Source organism: Tetranychus urticae, chromosome 3, assembly GCF_039701765.1.
Source record: "Tetranychus urticae isolate SD_2017Ah chromosome 3, NJAU_TeUrti_SD_1.0, whole genome shotgun sequence".
NCBI classification, from domain to species: domain Eukaryota; kingdom Metazoa; phylum Arthropoda; class Arachnida; order Trombidiformes; family Tetranychidae; genus Tetranychus; species Tetranychus urticae.
Window position 1 is genome coordinate 3,488,852 of NC_142960.1, and position 14,520 is coordinate 3,503,371.

Genomic DNA, 14,520 nt, shown 5'->3' on the forward strand with positions numbered 1-14,520 from the left:
AACAACATTTTAGATATTAATGTCCAGTCGAGGAAAAATTAAAGGTTGTACATTTATCGAGTGAAAATGCAACCTGGACAGGTTTTGTTTTATTTAATTATAATATCACCAATTCAAACAAATGTGAAGGAGGTTCTAATGGGAAGTACAAATATGATTAGAATCGAGTTTGTCTTTTAAAGGTTGATTGTTGGTGGAAATGATCATTTCAGGTGATAATGTAACATGATTGAATGGCTTGGTCAACTATGATGGTGATGATGATATTTTAATGGCGACCATTTTACTTTTACTTGTTTGTATACTTAATTTGCCTCTTTTTTAATGCTCATATTGATACTTGATCAACAACTTTAAATTGGTCACTTTTATATGCATTTAAATGTCCTCCTAAACGGACAAACTGTTAACCGTCCAATCTGTAGGGAAAAGTAAAATTAAAAATTAACCAGAAAACTGGTTTGGCCAGATTTAATCATGCCTTTCATTATTTATTAATGTGACTTGGATCCAAGTTGGTTAGTGAGATGAGTTTCAATTATACATATATTTTTTTTTGAATAAACAATTTTTACATCTCGGTTTTTTTTATTATCAACTCAGTTTGATATTATTTTTATAATGTTTAGATTAAGTTTTTATATTTTGATTATTGGGAAGCTTCAGTGAGAGAGAAAGTTATCGTTTATCTGTAGCTCGTTTCTGGATTAACGTTTTGTTTTAAAGGCAAGGATCAGTTGAAATGTATTAATAATTGGTGCAATACCATTTTTATATTTTTATCATGAAACGGAACTTTATCAGCATTATCAGGATGAGAAAATGTAAATTGATGAGCAACTTTATTCTCGCAAAAATATATTTTTATTTTTGGGCAATTCTCTTTATAGAGGTTGGTTGTAGTTTATGATTCTTTATACGGATGTGACAACTTTCTCCATTCCTGGCTTGGTAAGATTGTTTCATCAAGTTGCTGATAAATAATAATTTGTCCGGAAATTGTCTTTAAATTAACCTGCTGATTATTTTCCCTTTTTCTCCGCTATCTTGTTCTTTCTCTTTCTCTTTTTCAATTCAATTGGAACACTGTAAGTATAGTTTCACGATAATTTTCCAGATTAACTGTATCACCGACAACAGGCTTCATTATACAATTTACAGACTTTTGTGGTTCATGTTGGATTGTTAATTCAAAAGAAGAACTATATTCCAAAGAGATCTCCATTTCACATTTCTCTTGTATCTTTTTAGTCTGTGATTGGTGTAGATTAAGAATTGTTGAGATGTTCCTTTATTTGGTTATGGTCCGATCGGTCAAAGCAGCTTTTAACTTTAAATTAGTTTATTTGTTGATATCACATTTTGACTAGCATGTATGACTGCTGATGTATGTTATCTACGCAGTTGGGGGTATATTTAAATGTTGATTTTCACATTTGACTTTATTTATTCCCAATATTGATTTAATCCAATTAAACGAATAAAAATTGAAAATTAAAAAATCATCCAAGGAAATGGTAAAAAATTTCACTTGTCGTTTTAAGTTAGCAATTTGCAATTTATGCAAAAGTGTCGACCTCTGTTAACTCTATTGGATATATTGTCATAGAGTAACCATTTTTAACCATTCACGGATGCTCTACCCGATTCTTCAATAACCGACTTGCGCTTGCAGACAGAGTATCAAATTGTCTCAACAGCTTTTCATCAAATTTAATTTATTTGGAGTTAGAGTATTGGATAAAATTGATTAATGTGGTGATTTCTTGAATTATGTTATTACCTGTGCATCTTGTGAAGATTAATTTTAACCAAATACCTAGTTGAAACCTGATTTCTGAGTCTTAAGAGTCAATCAGCCATCAAACCATCAGCGAGCAGCCAGGCTCAGCCTCACCAAAATGGCGGATGGTTAGTCCTTTTTGCTAAATTAGTTTTGTTAATTTGTACTTATTAAGATGTTCACAGATTTCCTCTGAACCATCTTAATTTAAAATAATCGCTTAATTCATTCACTAATCAATCTTTTTTCTTTGCGACCTATTCTACCTCTACTTGGCCTCTCTCCCCCTTTCTGCTCGTCTTTTCTTCCTTTTTCTTTCTATTTGTCTTTCTTGCTCTCTATCTCTTCCTTTGCTCTCTATATATATACATATATATCTCTCTCTCTTTCTTCTCCTTCTTCTCCTTCTTTCTCTCTCTTCCCATTTTCTCTCTTTTTCCTCTTTTCTCTATGAATTTTCCAGGTAAAGCAAATGAGAAAGATGTTAATACTGTTCTCGCAACTCCAGGCCAAGGACCTGAGCGACCTGTATCTATTACATATACAAATTCAAAGATAATTGGCAATGGCTCGTTTGGTGTTGTGTATTCGGCAAAACTCGCCGATACTGGCGAAATGATAGCCATAAAAAAAGTGTTACAAGACAAGAGGTTCAAAAATAGAGAGCTTCAAATTATGCGTAGACTGGACCATTGTAATATCGTGAAATTAAAATACTTCTTTTATACATCTGGGGACAAGGTAAAGGTATACTAGTATTAGTTCCTTTTTAGTTTTTAATACGCTATTTTATTTTGATTTGAATCATTATATTGTTCCTAAAATGCATTTAACCAAGTGTTTTTGGAAAAATTGACCATAATGATTTCCTGCATTGCTTACTTATTTTAATTCCTTATTTTTACTATTCCACTCTCTTGACACTTTTAGAAAGACGAAATTTATTTAAATTTGGTTTTAGAATACATCCCTGAAACGGTTTATCGAGTTGCAAGGCATCACAGTAAACAGAAGGTCCATATAGACATGTCACTCATTAAGCTGTACATGTATCAACTATTCAGAAGTTTAGCATACATCCATTCTTTAGGAATTTGTCATCGCGATATTAAACCACAAAACCTGCTTTTACATCCAGAGACTGGTGTATTGAAGCTATGTGATTTTGGAAGGTAAGAAAATCTTTAACCTAGCTTTGCACATTTTCTTAATCTATAATCTCTACATTTTTCTAGTGCAAAACATCTTGTCGTTGGTGAACCAAATGTTTCCTACATTTGTTCTCGCTATTATCGAGCTCCGGAGCTGATATTCGGTGCTACAGATTACACAACTATGATAGGTAAGTACTTGAGTATTCTGTTTTGACCTTTCAAATTTTAATTGCGTTTTTTTCATTTTGTTAAGACGTTTGGTCTGCTGGCTGTGTATTAGCTGAATTGCTCCTTGGGCAGCCTATTTTTCCAGGCGACTCTGGTGTTGACCAGCTTGTTGAGATAATCAAAGTCCTTGGCACTCCGACGAAAGAGCAGATAAAGGAGATGAATCGCAATTATACAGAATTCAGATTTCCTCAGATTAAAGCTCATCCTTGGCAAAAGGTAGATTTTCTATTTAATCTATTTCTACTCTAAAATTTGCCCCTTACTGATCGTTTATTTCGTTTCGTTTTTTAGGTTTTCAGAGTTCGAACACCACCCGATGCAATCGATCTAGTTTCCAAATTACTAGAGTATACACCTTCGCAACGGATAACGCCTTTACAAGCTTGTGCTCATCACTTTTTTGATGAAATACGAGATCCTAATTTCAGACACTACCCTAAATCTGGTGACTTACCCCCGCTTTTCAATTTTACTGAACATGGTATGAAACTTTAGTTATAAATTGAATTGTTACATCCTGACCTGTCTTTCTATATTACCTTGTTGCCTGTGCTTTTTTTCATGTTGATTAATTTCTATATTTATAAATTAGACTTTTAGTTTACCTTTCTTAGTATAAATTGATTTAATATGGCACTTCTCATCGATATCATTATTTGTAAATTTTCATTCTTATTTCCTTTACCCTCTCATTCAGTGATGTATTTATTAGAGAATGAATGAATTATTATTTATCATTAATTATTAGAGACTCTTTTCATAATTGGATTTGCTAAGCCTTTGCTTTCATTCAAGTTTTTTTACTTTTCGCTTTTTTCTTTCCACCATCTTTTCCTTTCTCTCCTTATACTTATCTTCCAATTCGCGTTTTTTAAATTCTCTCTTTTCCTTCTTTCTCCGATTTGTTTTCCCTTTTCTTTGTTTTCTTACTTGTCCTTAAAATTTTCTATGTATACAAATTGGCAAGTAAAAAATTAGATTAATACCTTACTTTATTTCAGAATTGAAAATTCAGCCTTCGCTGAATTCAAAACTCATACCTCCCCATGTACGAGGGACTGGTGGTCTACCAGTGTCAACTTCTGGTTCAACCATGTCGACATCCTCAAGCAATGCGGAAATCACATCAAACGACTCAAGTAGTGTATCCACAGTTATGACTAACATACCCACCAGTACAAGCTCTCAAGAACTAAATCCCAGTGGTGATGCTTCCTCAAAATCATCATAATTATCATAAAACCACTATCACTATCACTATCACCACCAGTTTTCATCATCTTTCTCATCAATTTCATCATCAATCATCATTCGTCATCACCATTGTTACCATCAGCAACAAATATATACAAGGAATCAAGATATAAATTCCCACATTGGTAATAACGCTTTGGGTGCCAACGAGTAATTAAAATAATGATCCGAAATTTGATAAAATGCCTTTGCACGCATTTTAATCTCCTTTTTTCTCTCTGCCCTTTTTTTCTTCCTATTTCTCTTTCTGTCTCTTTTTTTCGCCTTCCCTTTCTCTCTTTCTCTCCTCTGTTGCGTTACACTAAATTTACAAAAACAATGAAAAAAAATCTAACGGCTTGACGAAGATATAATTATAATAACTTAATTAAAGAGCAAGGAACAGCCGATTCTGTAGATAATTATACATACACTTATATATATATTATACTTATGACACTCACTCACCTTATGCATGAAATTGCATATTATAACTTTGAAAATACATGTTGAATCGGAAAACCCCAAACGAATCTTGATTGATTAATATTAATCTCTGCAAATGTCGTTACAATTGTTCTTGGGCTGCTTTTAATAGGGTAACCGTAATTATTGATGAGATTTTCATCGGTTGCTGATGATTAGTTTACTGTCCATTAATTGATTATACTCTAGTCTAGTCCCTTGAACATTGTACTCATCGCTTACCCTTCATTAACATCATCATCATCACCATAATAATTTCTCATCATCTTTCTTCATCCCGATCATCATCAACATCAAAAAGTGGAGATTTTAACTGAAATTGTGAATTTAGGTAAAACTTGAAGTCATACGCAAGAATCAGATTAACATTGGTAAACAAAAAATTATGTTAATCACTCTTTTTTTGTCTAATTATTTATAAAGTCATGCAAAATGTCATCAAATTGACTAATTGGAAAGGACTTTACAGTAATTTGAAAGCTTTAAACATACACGAGAAAACAACAAATATTGATTAATGAGACCAGCTTGTGAATGAAACTGCCAACAATCAAGATGTCATGTTTAATTATGAATACAAAAAGTCACCTTTTTACCGTTTATCCTTTATTTTGGATGATTTCCTTTAACAATTTACCGAAATCAACAATTCTGATGACAATAATAGAAGAAAAAATCAAATACCAAAAGTCGAGTTTGTTGAGACTGATGATTTGTTTAAATCATTTGTTTTCCTTCATATGAGTTGAACGTCCATTTTGTGTCCACAAATCTGCAGGTTGATCACTTTAATATTATTACTATTATGATTATTATTATTACTATTATTATTATCTTTATTATTGTTATAATTACTGTTATTAATAACACACAATTTGATGGATTCATTGGGATTGTTTCGATGAAAAACAAAAGGCCATGATTTTGAGCTGATAAACCCATCCTTATATCAATCCCATTCACTCAACATAATCTATCTTAATAAAGATAGTAACGATCACCAACTCAATCGCAAACTAAACCTTAATTTATTTACAATTGATTTAATTATTATCAATATAAAGTAAATTGTAAGACTGTAATTGGACTCTTTGTTTACTAAATAGAAGAATCATTCGGTTAAACTGTAAAACGCTAATTTCTAATTTAAATACAACAGTTTTGTGACAAAAACATTCAATTCACTTGATTTTTTAATCGGAAAATTCAACTTTTTTGACAATTTTTTTCTATTTTCATAGTTTAGTTTATCCAATGAACAATAAGACATTGACCAAACATGATCCAATTGACTCATAATTGGACATTCAAAGAATTTTTTATGAATAAAAGGTTTACATTGATCAACTTCCAGCAATGTCGAGTAGTCAAGTCTTGAGAAATATTTAGCTTATAAATTATGATACAGACGTACAATTTGCTTCCAAATTAGCTTGCATTGATTATAATTAAAATAGGCTGCAATAGATGAATCAACCCAATCCAGTGGCTCCAGCTAAATGGCTACCAATGTGATGTTTGATGGCTTGATGTTTGAAAAGTAATGGGTCATGAATCACAGGTTGATAACTCTTGAAGATTCTGGAATGATTGAAGGAAACGGTTACAATCTGGAAAATTTAAGATGATTAATTTGGTAAATTTAAAGAGACTTACGGTATTGGCAATGGTAAAGGCAATGGTAAGGGAAGAATCAGTTTCTTATTCTTGGCTGCAAGGAAAAGCACTAAACCAATTTTTTTGGCAAATTCAACTTTTCGTCGATGGTGAAGTCCATGGAAATGGCCATTGCTGTAACCTAGATTACTTATTAACAGCATCACTGTTAACATAAATATAGATCCATGGTTAATGTTCAATTGAAGCTTCATGGTTGTATTTGATACTAAACTTGACAAAATTTATTAACTGTTTAAATTTGGAGATTTGTTGTAAATAATTGTATGAAAATTGTGGATAAATGTTGGAGTTAATCACTGATTAAAAAATACCATTTTACCGTTTACTTTAAATGTATTCACTTTTATTTGTATCATAGGTGATGATTTGTTTTAAACAGTTGAGACGTTAAAGAATCAAACTGGTAGTGAAAGTTTCCTTTTTAAATGGAGATATCAAGCTAACTCTGTTGTCTCGCCCATCTTGACCACCCATTTCTGGTTGACTTGAAGTCAATCTTTTAATTAACCTAAAAATAATCATCATTTCAGTTGGAATACAATAAAAGTTGAAATCTAATTGTAACTTAATATTCTGATACTGACCTGATACATTCAATCTTTACCACAAGTAGTCAAATGGCAAGTGTGGCCAACTGTATTGTCCAAGGAAGTAGGCCGAAGTGAAATTGCGACAATAAGCTAATTTTTCATTTTTTTCAATATTAATTAAGCTTATTGTTAATTGCAATTGCAAGTTAGAGATGAAGCATTCAAAAATAACGCTTATTGGTGCCCATAAAAAGAATGCTTTTTTGCTTCCTTTTTAACAATTTACATTTCAAGTAAATGAGTTTGCTTCATTATATTTGGGATAAATATTTTGAAATCTGAAAATTTGATCTACTTGACTGACCAAAAGTATTAATAGATGAAGTCCATTGTTGCAGTAAAATGTAACGTTTTCAAGCTTATTGTTTTGACTTTTACTTTAATCATTTATCGCATTTCAAAACTAATTGGACACTTTTCAGGCTATTTTGTAACTCTCATCTAATGTCAACACATTATTGGATTTAAATTGAGTTGGTCAACAGTGATCAGTTGCTGTCAAAAGTTAATTGTAATATTTCATGTTGACCAAAGACTCTTTCCGTCTTTCTGTAGGTCCACTGATTTGGTCGGTTTACCATGTTACTAAAGGATTCCAGGAAAAGAGCAGTTTGTTTCCAGTCGATCGTCTCAATTGAAATCAGATAGACGTGGTTAAAGCAGCAATTTTACAGGATTTTAATAGGATTCAATTGGTTAAAAAGCAACCTTCAGAGTTGTAGCCTTTTAGGTTCATCTTGGATTAATTATCTTAGCCATGAAAGCTAAATTTAATAATAATTATGATTTAATAGTTGAAATTTTCAGTTAGGCTGAAATTAGATGCAATATTGTGCCTACCAAATGATAATTTTGACTTAAACTGCCTTTCCAATTAAATTATGCATCATCATCATCTTTCAATTGCAAGTTTTATCTGAAATGAAAAGATTGAAGGATTAATAGATGTCTAATTACTATTAATAAATTATTACTTACCGATTTACGAATCAACTTAAATATAGTTACATGAAGGCCTTGTTTTAAGATTTTAATTACGAATTGAATAAAAGACAGAAAGAAGGTAAAATTCATAAATCTTGTTCTCCCTAGCAACTCAACGGGATTCATTCATAGTAATGCAATTGGTAGATGAAACACTCATAGGAGCCTAAGACTTGTTCACCAGTGATTAACATCATCTATTCTTGGTGCTGCAAAACCAACTTCAAATTTCGAAATCAAACACTAATATGATTCTTTGGCAAGATATAGTTTCTGCTTGGATCTTTAAGTGGAGCATTCTTGGTGAATAAGCAAAAGATGGTAAAAAATGTGCTAAATCAAGATAGTTTTGTGGTTTCGATGAAATTTTGTGTACATTTTTGATGATTCAATGGAGCGTGTTTTTTTTGATTGGTTTATCTTCTGGTCAAAAGTTATTTTAATTTCATCCGATGGTATGGCACATACGTTAAGGAGATGTGACCACTACTCTGTCCGAAAATTTGCGTCCAGTCAAAACTTGTAGTGCTCTTTGACATTCAGGTATCGTACTAAATTCGACAAACGAAAGAAAAAAATTTTTTAACATTTTTACACATTATTCATTTAGAAGATGAAAAATTTTACTTACTTTACCAACACCTGGTATTTCGACACCTGGAATGGGTCTTGGTATTTCGATAGACCTAACAACACCATATTTGGAACATTCTTCTTCGATATCTTTAAGAATATCATCATATTCTTCATCATCAGATAATTCTTGAGCAGTAACCATATTCATCAAACAAAGAACTTCAGTGGGTTGACCAAGACCAGTGGAAACCACTTGAAGACCTGGAACTTGAATTTGAACTGGAGCTGCCAATGCTGCGCCGGGTTGGGCCAATGGTCCACTTACAGTCCACATTCTCAAAGTTATGAGATGAAATACTCGGACTTCGCCCTCGAGTTTAGGTTAAGTTTGGGTTTACTTGAAAATTGTATCATTACTGGGATGCAAGTCACTTATAGCAAAATCGATGTGATAAATCAGCTAAAATCAACAAGACAAATATTTAAGGTCATTATGGTTGGGATATCGATATATCGAGATTTAAATGATATTTTATTAATCAAACTTACATATTATAATACAGCTAAGAATCAGGTTACTTTAATTAATCCGAAAAGGCTTAACGATTCATGGTAAATTCAAGTCCGATAAAGTAGATGATAATTGATGCGTTTAATTAAAGTCAAAAATCATCCCATCTGGATTGTTCTCAGCAAAGCTTGCTATTAATAGGTTTCATCGCTTTAATCAATAATCCGAATAATTAACGTCTTTGAGTTTATTTTGAATCTATCCTCAATGATGATTGATTAGTCAGTTGTTGGCTTACCATTACAGTTATGGGAAATTTTGGGTAAAAAACAATTAGTTTCAACATCTCCAGACCAATAAATTTTAAAGATTGTCTTGAGAAAGGGTTAAATGTAATTCTGAATCGGTTGATTTTCAATGTTGCTCTTGAACTTTAAAAAGAAAAGACTTTCGTTTCGATTGGAAACGAAAGAAAAAGCATTGAGCTAATACATGATGTACATGCATGATGGGAAAACATTGATGAGAAGATTTAAGTTGATCATTATTAATCAATCATTTCAATGGTAGCTTTGAACGTCTTTGGTTTAAATCGTGATTCTTTGAATGTTGTCTTAAAAAGAGAATCAAAAATACAAGTTGATCGAAACTCGGAATAAGCCATGGAATATGTATTAATAAAAAGGTAAACAAGAATGAATGCGATTCTTGATTTCCCTTCTTTTTCATCAATTTAATGACTATTTTTTGTCTTCTTTTGAACTTGATCATGACAAATGAAAACTTAGTTGAACCAAATAAAATAAAATTTGAGTTGATCAACAAAAGAAAGTACGTTGAGTAAGGAAGAAAAATAATTTAGGGAATCGATTTTTGAATAAAAGAAACTTTTCCTAAACAACTTTAAAAATTACCTTCTGATTATTTTTTAGGTGGAAATGAAACAGTGACACTGATCAGTACATTTGAACAATTATGACAAGTATTGTTTCTGAATCAGTCGACAATACGTTGACCAAAATTGAAACTCTGGACGCAAAGGAAGAAATTGATTCATCTGGTGAGGGAGACATTGAATCTGATATTAACTGTGAAGTGAACGAAGAGAAAAAAGACGAAATTGGTCAAGTTGAAAGGAATAATATTATTAATGAGCGTGAAAATAATAAGATGACCTCACCAAGAATATTTGACGCTTTGAAGGTGACAACGGGCAAGGGTTTGACTGATGGTTCAATTAATGGACCAGCCAATGATACCAGTGATCATCAACAAAAAAATCATTCAAGAATTATTGAAGTTCCGATGGAAGAAACGAAGAGCTTTACAATCTCTTGGAACCAATTGACTTATCGTGTAAAAATGTCCACTTTTGAAAAGGTAATCAACAAAGTACGTGGGATTAAGTATACTACAGATTCACGGACCATCTTACGATCAGTACAGGGATCATTTTCTAGTGGCATGTTGACTGCTCTTATGGGTCCAAGTGGTGCTGGTAAATCTACTTTACTTGAGTGCATCGCTGGAATGAGGATAAAGGGTTTAGAGGGTAAAATAAGGTGTGTTGGTCGTGACAAAATATCCATTGCGTTCATTCCGCAACATGATCATCTGTATGGCTTGTTAACTGTCCGGGAAGCTTTGATTTATGCTTCAGAGCTTCAACATTCACGTACCATAAATGGCGTTAAAACAAACTTGAACAAAACTGATCACATGAATATTGTTGAATCAATACTTCGCCAGCTTAACCTAGATACTTGTGCCGACACGAAAATCGATCGAATCAGTGGAGGCCAATTGAAGCGAGTGTCCATTGCTCAGGAATTGGTTTCTCATCCGGATATATTGATCATGGATGAGCCAACATCTGGCTTGGATTCATCAACGTGTTATCAATTAATGGAAATGTTGTCCAATTTAACCTCATCATCACCCATTGCCATTGTTATGACCATTCATCAGCCCTCGGCAAAGGTGTTCAACATGTTCCACAAGGTTTACATGTTATCCCGGATTGGTAAATTTATTTACGAGGGTTCACCTGATGGTGTTGTTGCAGCACTGAGTCAGCACAACATTAACTGTTCACAATTTTATAATCCAGCTGATTTGCTTGTTGAAGTAGCATCAGGTGATTATGGATCTGAGGTTATACACTCAATGGCAGCCAATGTGGACAATAATCAAAACGATTCAAATTTTGGTCCAACCTGGTTAGCTCGTTCACTACCATTAATCAATTCACAAGGCGGAGATGTGACCAAATCATCACCAATTGAAGAACCAGAAGATTTCACATCACTAAATGCATGTCGTGTTCGTCCAGTTGCTCCATTTACTCAACACTTTTTAATCCTTTTATCAAGACAATTCTTGGTAATGGTTCGTGATCCCTTATTAGGTGTATTACGTTTCGTGTTTGCTTTTAACATAGCAATAACACTTGGAACACTTTACAGAGGTATCGGCGTTTACGATGGCTGTACACCAGATATAAGGGATAAGGCTGACTTGGATCACATAGATGAAGCTAAAGACGCCATAGAGGAGCAAATAAGATCAACTCAGGATAACATTGGATCATTGTACTTCTTATTACTTTACTCTTGTCTTGCTAATCTAATGCCAATGGCTGTTGCTATTCCAATGGAGATTAAAATATTTGCTAAAGAAAGGTACAACGGCTGGTACAAGACAAGCTCATATTACATGGCTAAGGGATTAGCCGAAGTACCATTCATCATGGGAACCAACTTGGTTGTTGTGACGCTACAATTCTTTTTCACTAATCAGCCCTGGCCCAGGTATTTCGATACTCTTCTAGTCTATTTCCTTGTCTCTATAGTCGCACAAACTCATGGGATTATGTGTGGTGCTTTCCTCATGAATAATATTGTCGCCTCGGTGTTTACAGCTCCAAATACTACAGTTCCACTGATACTTTTCTCTGGTTTCTTTATTCGTCAAAAGGCAATGCCAATTATTTTCCGTTATGCTTCTTATTGTTCATATTTACGATTTGGTTTTGAAGGATTTATAACTGCGCTATTTGGTTTTAACAGGTAAATAATTATTTATTGATATATTGTTCAAATCTAATAAAAATCCTGTTGATATAACTTCATTAGGTGCTTGAGCTTGCAAATTTTTATTTACTATTTAAGTATTTTAAACAATTTTCCCCTTTTTTGATTATAACCAAATTGGCCCTCATCTGAGTTCTAGCACAGGTAGTAAAATCGATTTCTGTTATGATTTAAAATGTAATTTACCAGATTATTCGTCTACCTTTGAAAACTGAAATTGCTGTGCTGAATGCAAATTAGTCATTTCATAATTTTCTGTACCTGTCTTAGTTACTTATATTTTTGACATTAATTTATTATTCAACTGTTATAAGAGCTATGGCAATTAAATTCACGGTCAATGCTAGTTATATGATTTAAAATCTGCATGATAGTCAATAGTTAATCATTCTTCCGTGATAAATATAAAATGAACAGAGAAAATGAAACTTCTAACCATTAAACAATATTTTATGCCATAAAGCTAGTATGTCTGTAGTTGGTTACGAGACTCAAGAATAAGGTCAATCATAATTATTAACCTAATTGTAACTGTCTTGAAAATATAAAATTATTTAATTATCAATTTTAATTTGCCCGAATAGTACTAATGGCCATATTATTTTCATTGCTATTATTGCATTAATTGTAATGAGAAAATAGAATCTATTATTTCCATTGAAATTAAATGTGACAGCCCTTGAAACAGCAATGAAACATTATTATCTATTGTTATGATTCTCATCATGATTAGTGCAATTAATCAATAAGATTAGCTTGGAATCATCTTTCAATAATAATGTCAGTTTATCCACAATTGCCTTTTTCCTGTTTCTTGTCTATAGATGTGACCCGAAGCTAACTCGAGCAATGGTCAATGCCCGTAATCAGTTGGGATTTTTCTTGAATACAATGTTCAGGATGGCTCGATTTGCGCTTGCTGAAAGTAATGATGAACCAGAAGATTTAAGACTAAAAAATCAAACCAGTGACTTGACTCGTAATATCTTACATGGTATTGGTGGACGTTGGTTCAATGAGGAGAATCAATCAGGAGCAATGGCCTATTATGATTTAGATGATTCCCATTTTTCTAGATCCATTTATGCACTCATAATAACTCTTGTTATTGGACGTGTTCTTACTTATTACATTCTCAAGTGGAGAGGCAATCTGCAAAAATAATGACCAAAATAACTAGTTGTTCTAGATGTTGACCATTCCTCACGAATAGATTTATCACTAATTTGTTAGTCGCTCATAACTTAATATATTGGCGTGTAAAAAGCTTGGATACTCCGATCTGGACTAAAAGTTCTTGATTTAATATATATTACTGTGATTCGCTCAGATCAAGTATTATCAGAAAAAATATTGGAAAATTGATTTTGAAAGTCAAATTTTAATTTACAAGATTATCTCGATAATAATAATCAATCGAGAAGGAAGGATTGCTTGAAAGCTTGTTGCTAATTATATACTTGATGCATATTGATTGTGTATTGATTCCTACTAAGGCATAAAATTGAAGCAAGAATTTAATTGACTGAGCAAATCACTATTATAGAAGCTATTTATTTAACCTATTTTCCGATAATTTTAGGATTAACTAATTATTGCAAAATTTACTCCCAATTTGTAAGTTATATCACGGAATTATGTTTATTTGATAACCTAAATAGTTTCTCAATTTGCTTGGAATCGATTATTTACTAAACAATTTAGATTTATGCATAAATTTTCATAGATCATATATGATGTGATTGCTCATTAAATTGGTTTAATTTCCTTCATCAATAAAAACAAATATTAATGTTTTTGAGTATGCATCTAATTGTTGATTTACATGTAAAAATTGCAAATGCATTGACTTTTGTCGTTGTTATTGTTTAATTGCTGAACTAGGCCAAGTGAAGTATTATTACACAAACGTGGATAAAGAGATAACTTTTAAGGATTATTTTAATTGGCTAACTTGATAATTTGTGAGAGCATGCAACGGCTAGAAAACAACAAATAATGACCCAAAGCTAGGAACTGATAACGAACAAATCTTTATCGGAGAAATCGATCTTGACGGAGATCGACTAACAGGCTGTGCTTTTACGATATAATTCGATAAAGATACAGCAAATCCAAAAAGATAGACTAGATTCAAGATCCAAAGTTCAGCATGAAATTTTAAAGTAACAATTGAAATATTGAGATAAAAATTTGGAGC

General features: G+C 32.4%; 3 protein-coding genes across 6 annotated transcripts; 2 read left to right on the top strand and 1 right to left on the bottom strand.

The window, feature by feature from the left end:
• The first annotated feature begins 1,664 nt into the window (after positions 1 to 1,664).
• On the top strand, positions 1,665 to 4,828 carry LOC107371053 (glycogen synthase kinase 3 beta homolog shaggy). Of its 2 annotated transcripts, none has more exons than XM_015939009.3 (7): positions 1,665 to 1,911; positions 2,247 to 2,530; positions 2,714 to 2,955; positions 3,019 to 3,125; positions 3,191 to 3,384; positions 3,460 to 3,649; positions 4,170 to 4,828. In XM_015939009.3, exons 1-7 carry the CDS (start codon positions 1,902 to 1,904, stop codon positions 4,397 to 4,399), a joined length of 1,257 nt encoding a protein of 418 aa, XP_015794495.1. In that variant the 5' UTR covers positions 1,665 to 1,901; the 3' UTR covers positions 4,400 to 4,828. The 2 variants fall into 2 exon arrangements, with proteins under 2 accessions (XP_015794495.1, XP_015794496.1); XM_015939010.3 differs by having other exon boundaries at positions 2,247 to 2,524.
• On the bottom strand, positions 4,169 to 9,408 carry LOC149093187 (splicing factor U2AF 50 kDa subunit-like). 3 transcript variants are annotated; one of them, XM_089269001.1, is made up of 6 exons: positions 9,267 to 9,408; positions 8,773 to 9,177; positions 8,136 to 8,692; positions 7,152 to 8,073; positions 6,544 to 7,075; positions 4,169 to 6,468 (listed from the first exon to the last, which is right to left on the bottom strand). In XM_089269001.1, the coding sequence occupies exons 2-3, from the start codon at positions 9,049 to 9,051 to the stop codon at positions 8,681 to 8,683; spliced, it is 291 nt and encodes a 96-aa protein (XP_089125127.1). In that variant the 5' UTR covers positions 9,052 to 9,177; positions 9,267 to 9,408; the 3' UTR covers positions 4,169 to 6,468; positions 6,544 to 7,075; positions 7,152 to 8,073; positions 8,136 to 8,680. The 3 variants fall into 3 exon arrangements, with proteins under 3 accessions (XP_089125127.1, XP_089125126.1, XP_089125125.1); XM_089269000.1 differs by lacking the exons at positions 8,773 to 9,177; positions 9,267 to 9,408 and having other exon boundaries at positions 7,152 to 7,921; positions 7,998 to 8,073; positions 8,136 to 8,685; XM_089268999.1 differs by lacking the exons at positions 8,773 to 9,177; positions 9,267 to 9,408 and having other exon boundaries at positions 8,136 to 8,685.
• Positions 9,409 to 10,203: 795 nt separating this feature from the next.
• LOC107371051 (ATP-binding cassette sub-family G member 1-like) lies at positions 10,204 to 14,128 on the top strand. Its single transcript, XM_015939007.3, has 2 exons — positions 10,204 to 12,296; positions 13,145 to 14,128. Exons 1-2 carry the CDS (start codon positions 10,204 to 10,206, stop codon positions 13,482 to 13,484), a joined length of 2,433 nt encoding a protein of 810 aa, XP_015794493.1. The 3' UTR covers positions 13,485 to 14,128.
• The last annotated feature ends 392 nt before the right edge of the window (positions 14,129 to 14,520 follow it).

Bases quoted from the DNA above. Each gene is read 5' to 3' on its own strand.
- LOC149093187 (XM_089269000.1), bottom strand. From the start codon at position 6,758: ATGAAGCTTCAATTGAACATTAACCATGGATCTATATTTATGTTAACA. The intron at 6,469-6,543 runs GTAAGTCTCTTT...CAATCATTCCAG, and splicing joins CCTTTACCATTGCCAATACC to AATCTTCAAGAGTTATCAAC.
- LOC107371051 (XM_015939007.3), top strand. From the start codon at position 10,204: ATGACAAGTATTGTTTCTGAATCAGTCGACAATACGTTGACCAAAATT. The intron at 12,297-13,144 runs GTAAATAATTAT...TCTTGTCTATAG, and splicing joins GCGCTATTTGGTTTTAACAG to ATGTGACCCGAAGCTAACTC.
- LOC107371053 (XM_015939009.3), top strand. The intron at 2,531-2,713 runs GTATACTAGTAT...TGACACTTTTAG, and splicing joins CATCTGGGGACAAGGTAAAG to AAAGACGAAATTTATTTAAA. The intron at 2,956-3,018 runs GTAAGAAAATCT...ACATTTTTCTAG, and splicing joins AAGCTATGTGATTTTGGAAG to TGCAAAACATCTTGTCGTTG.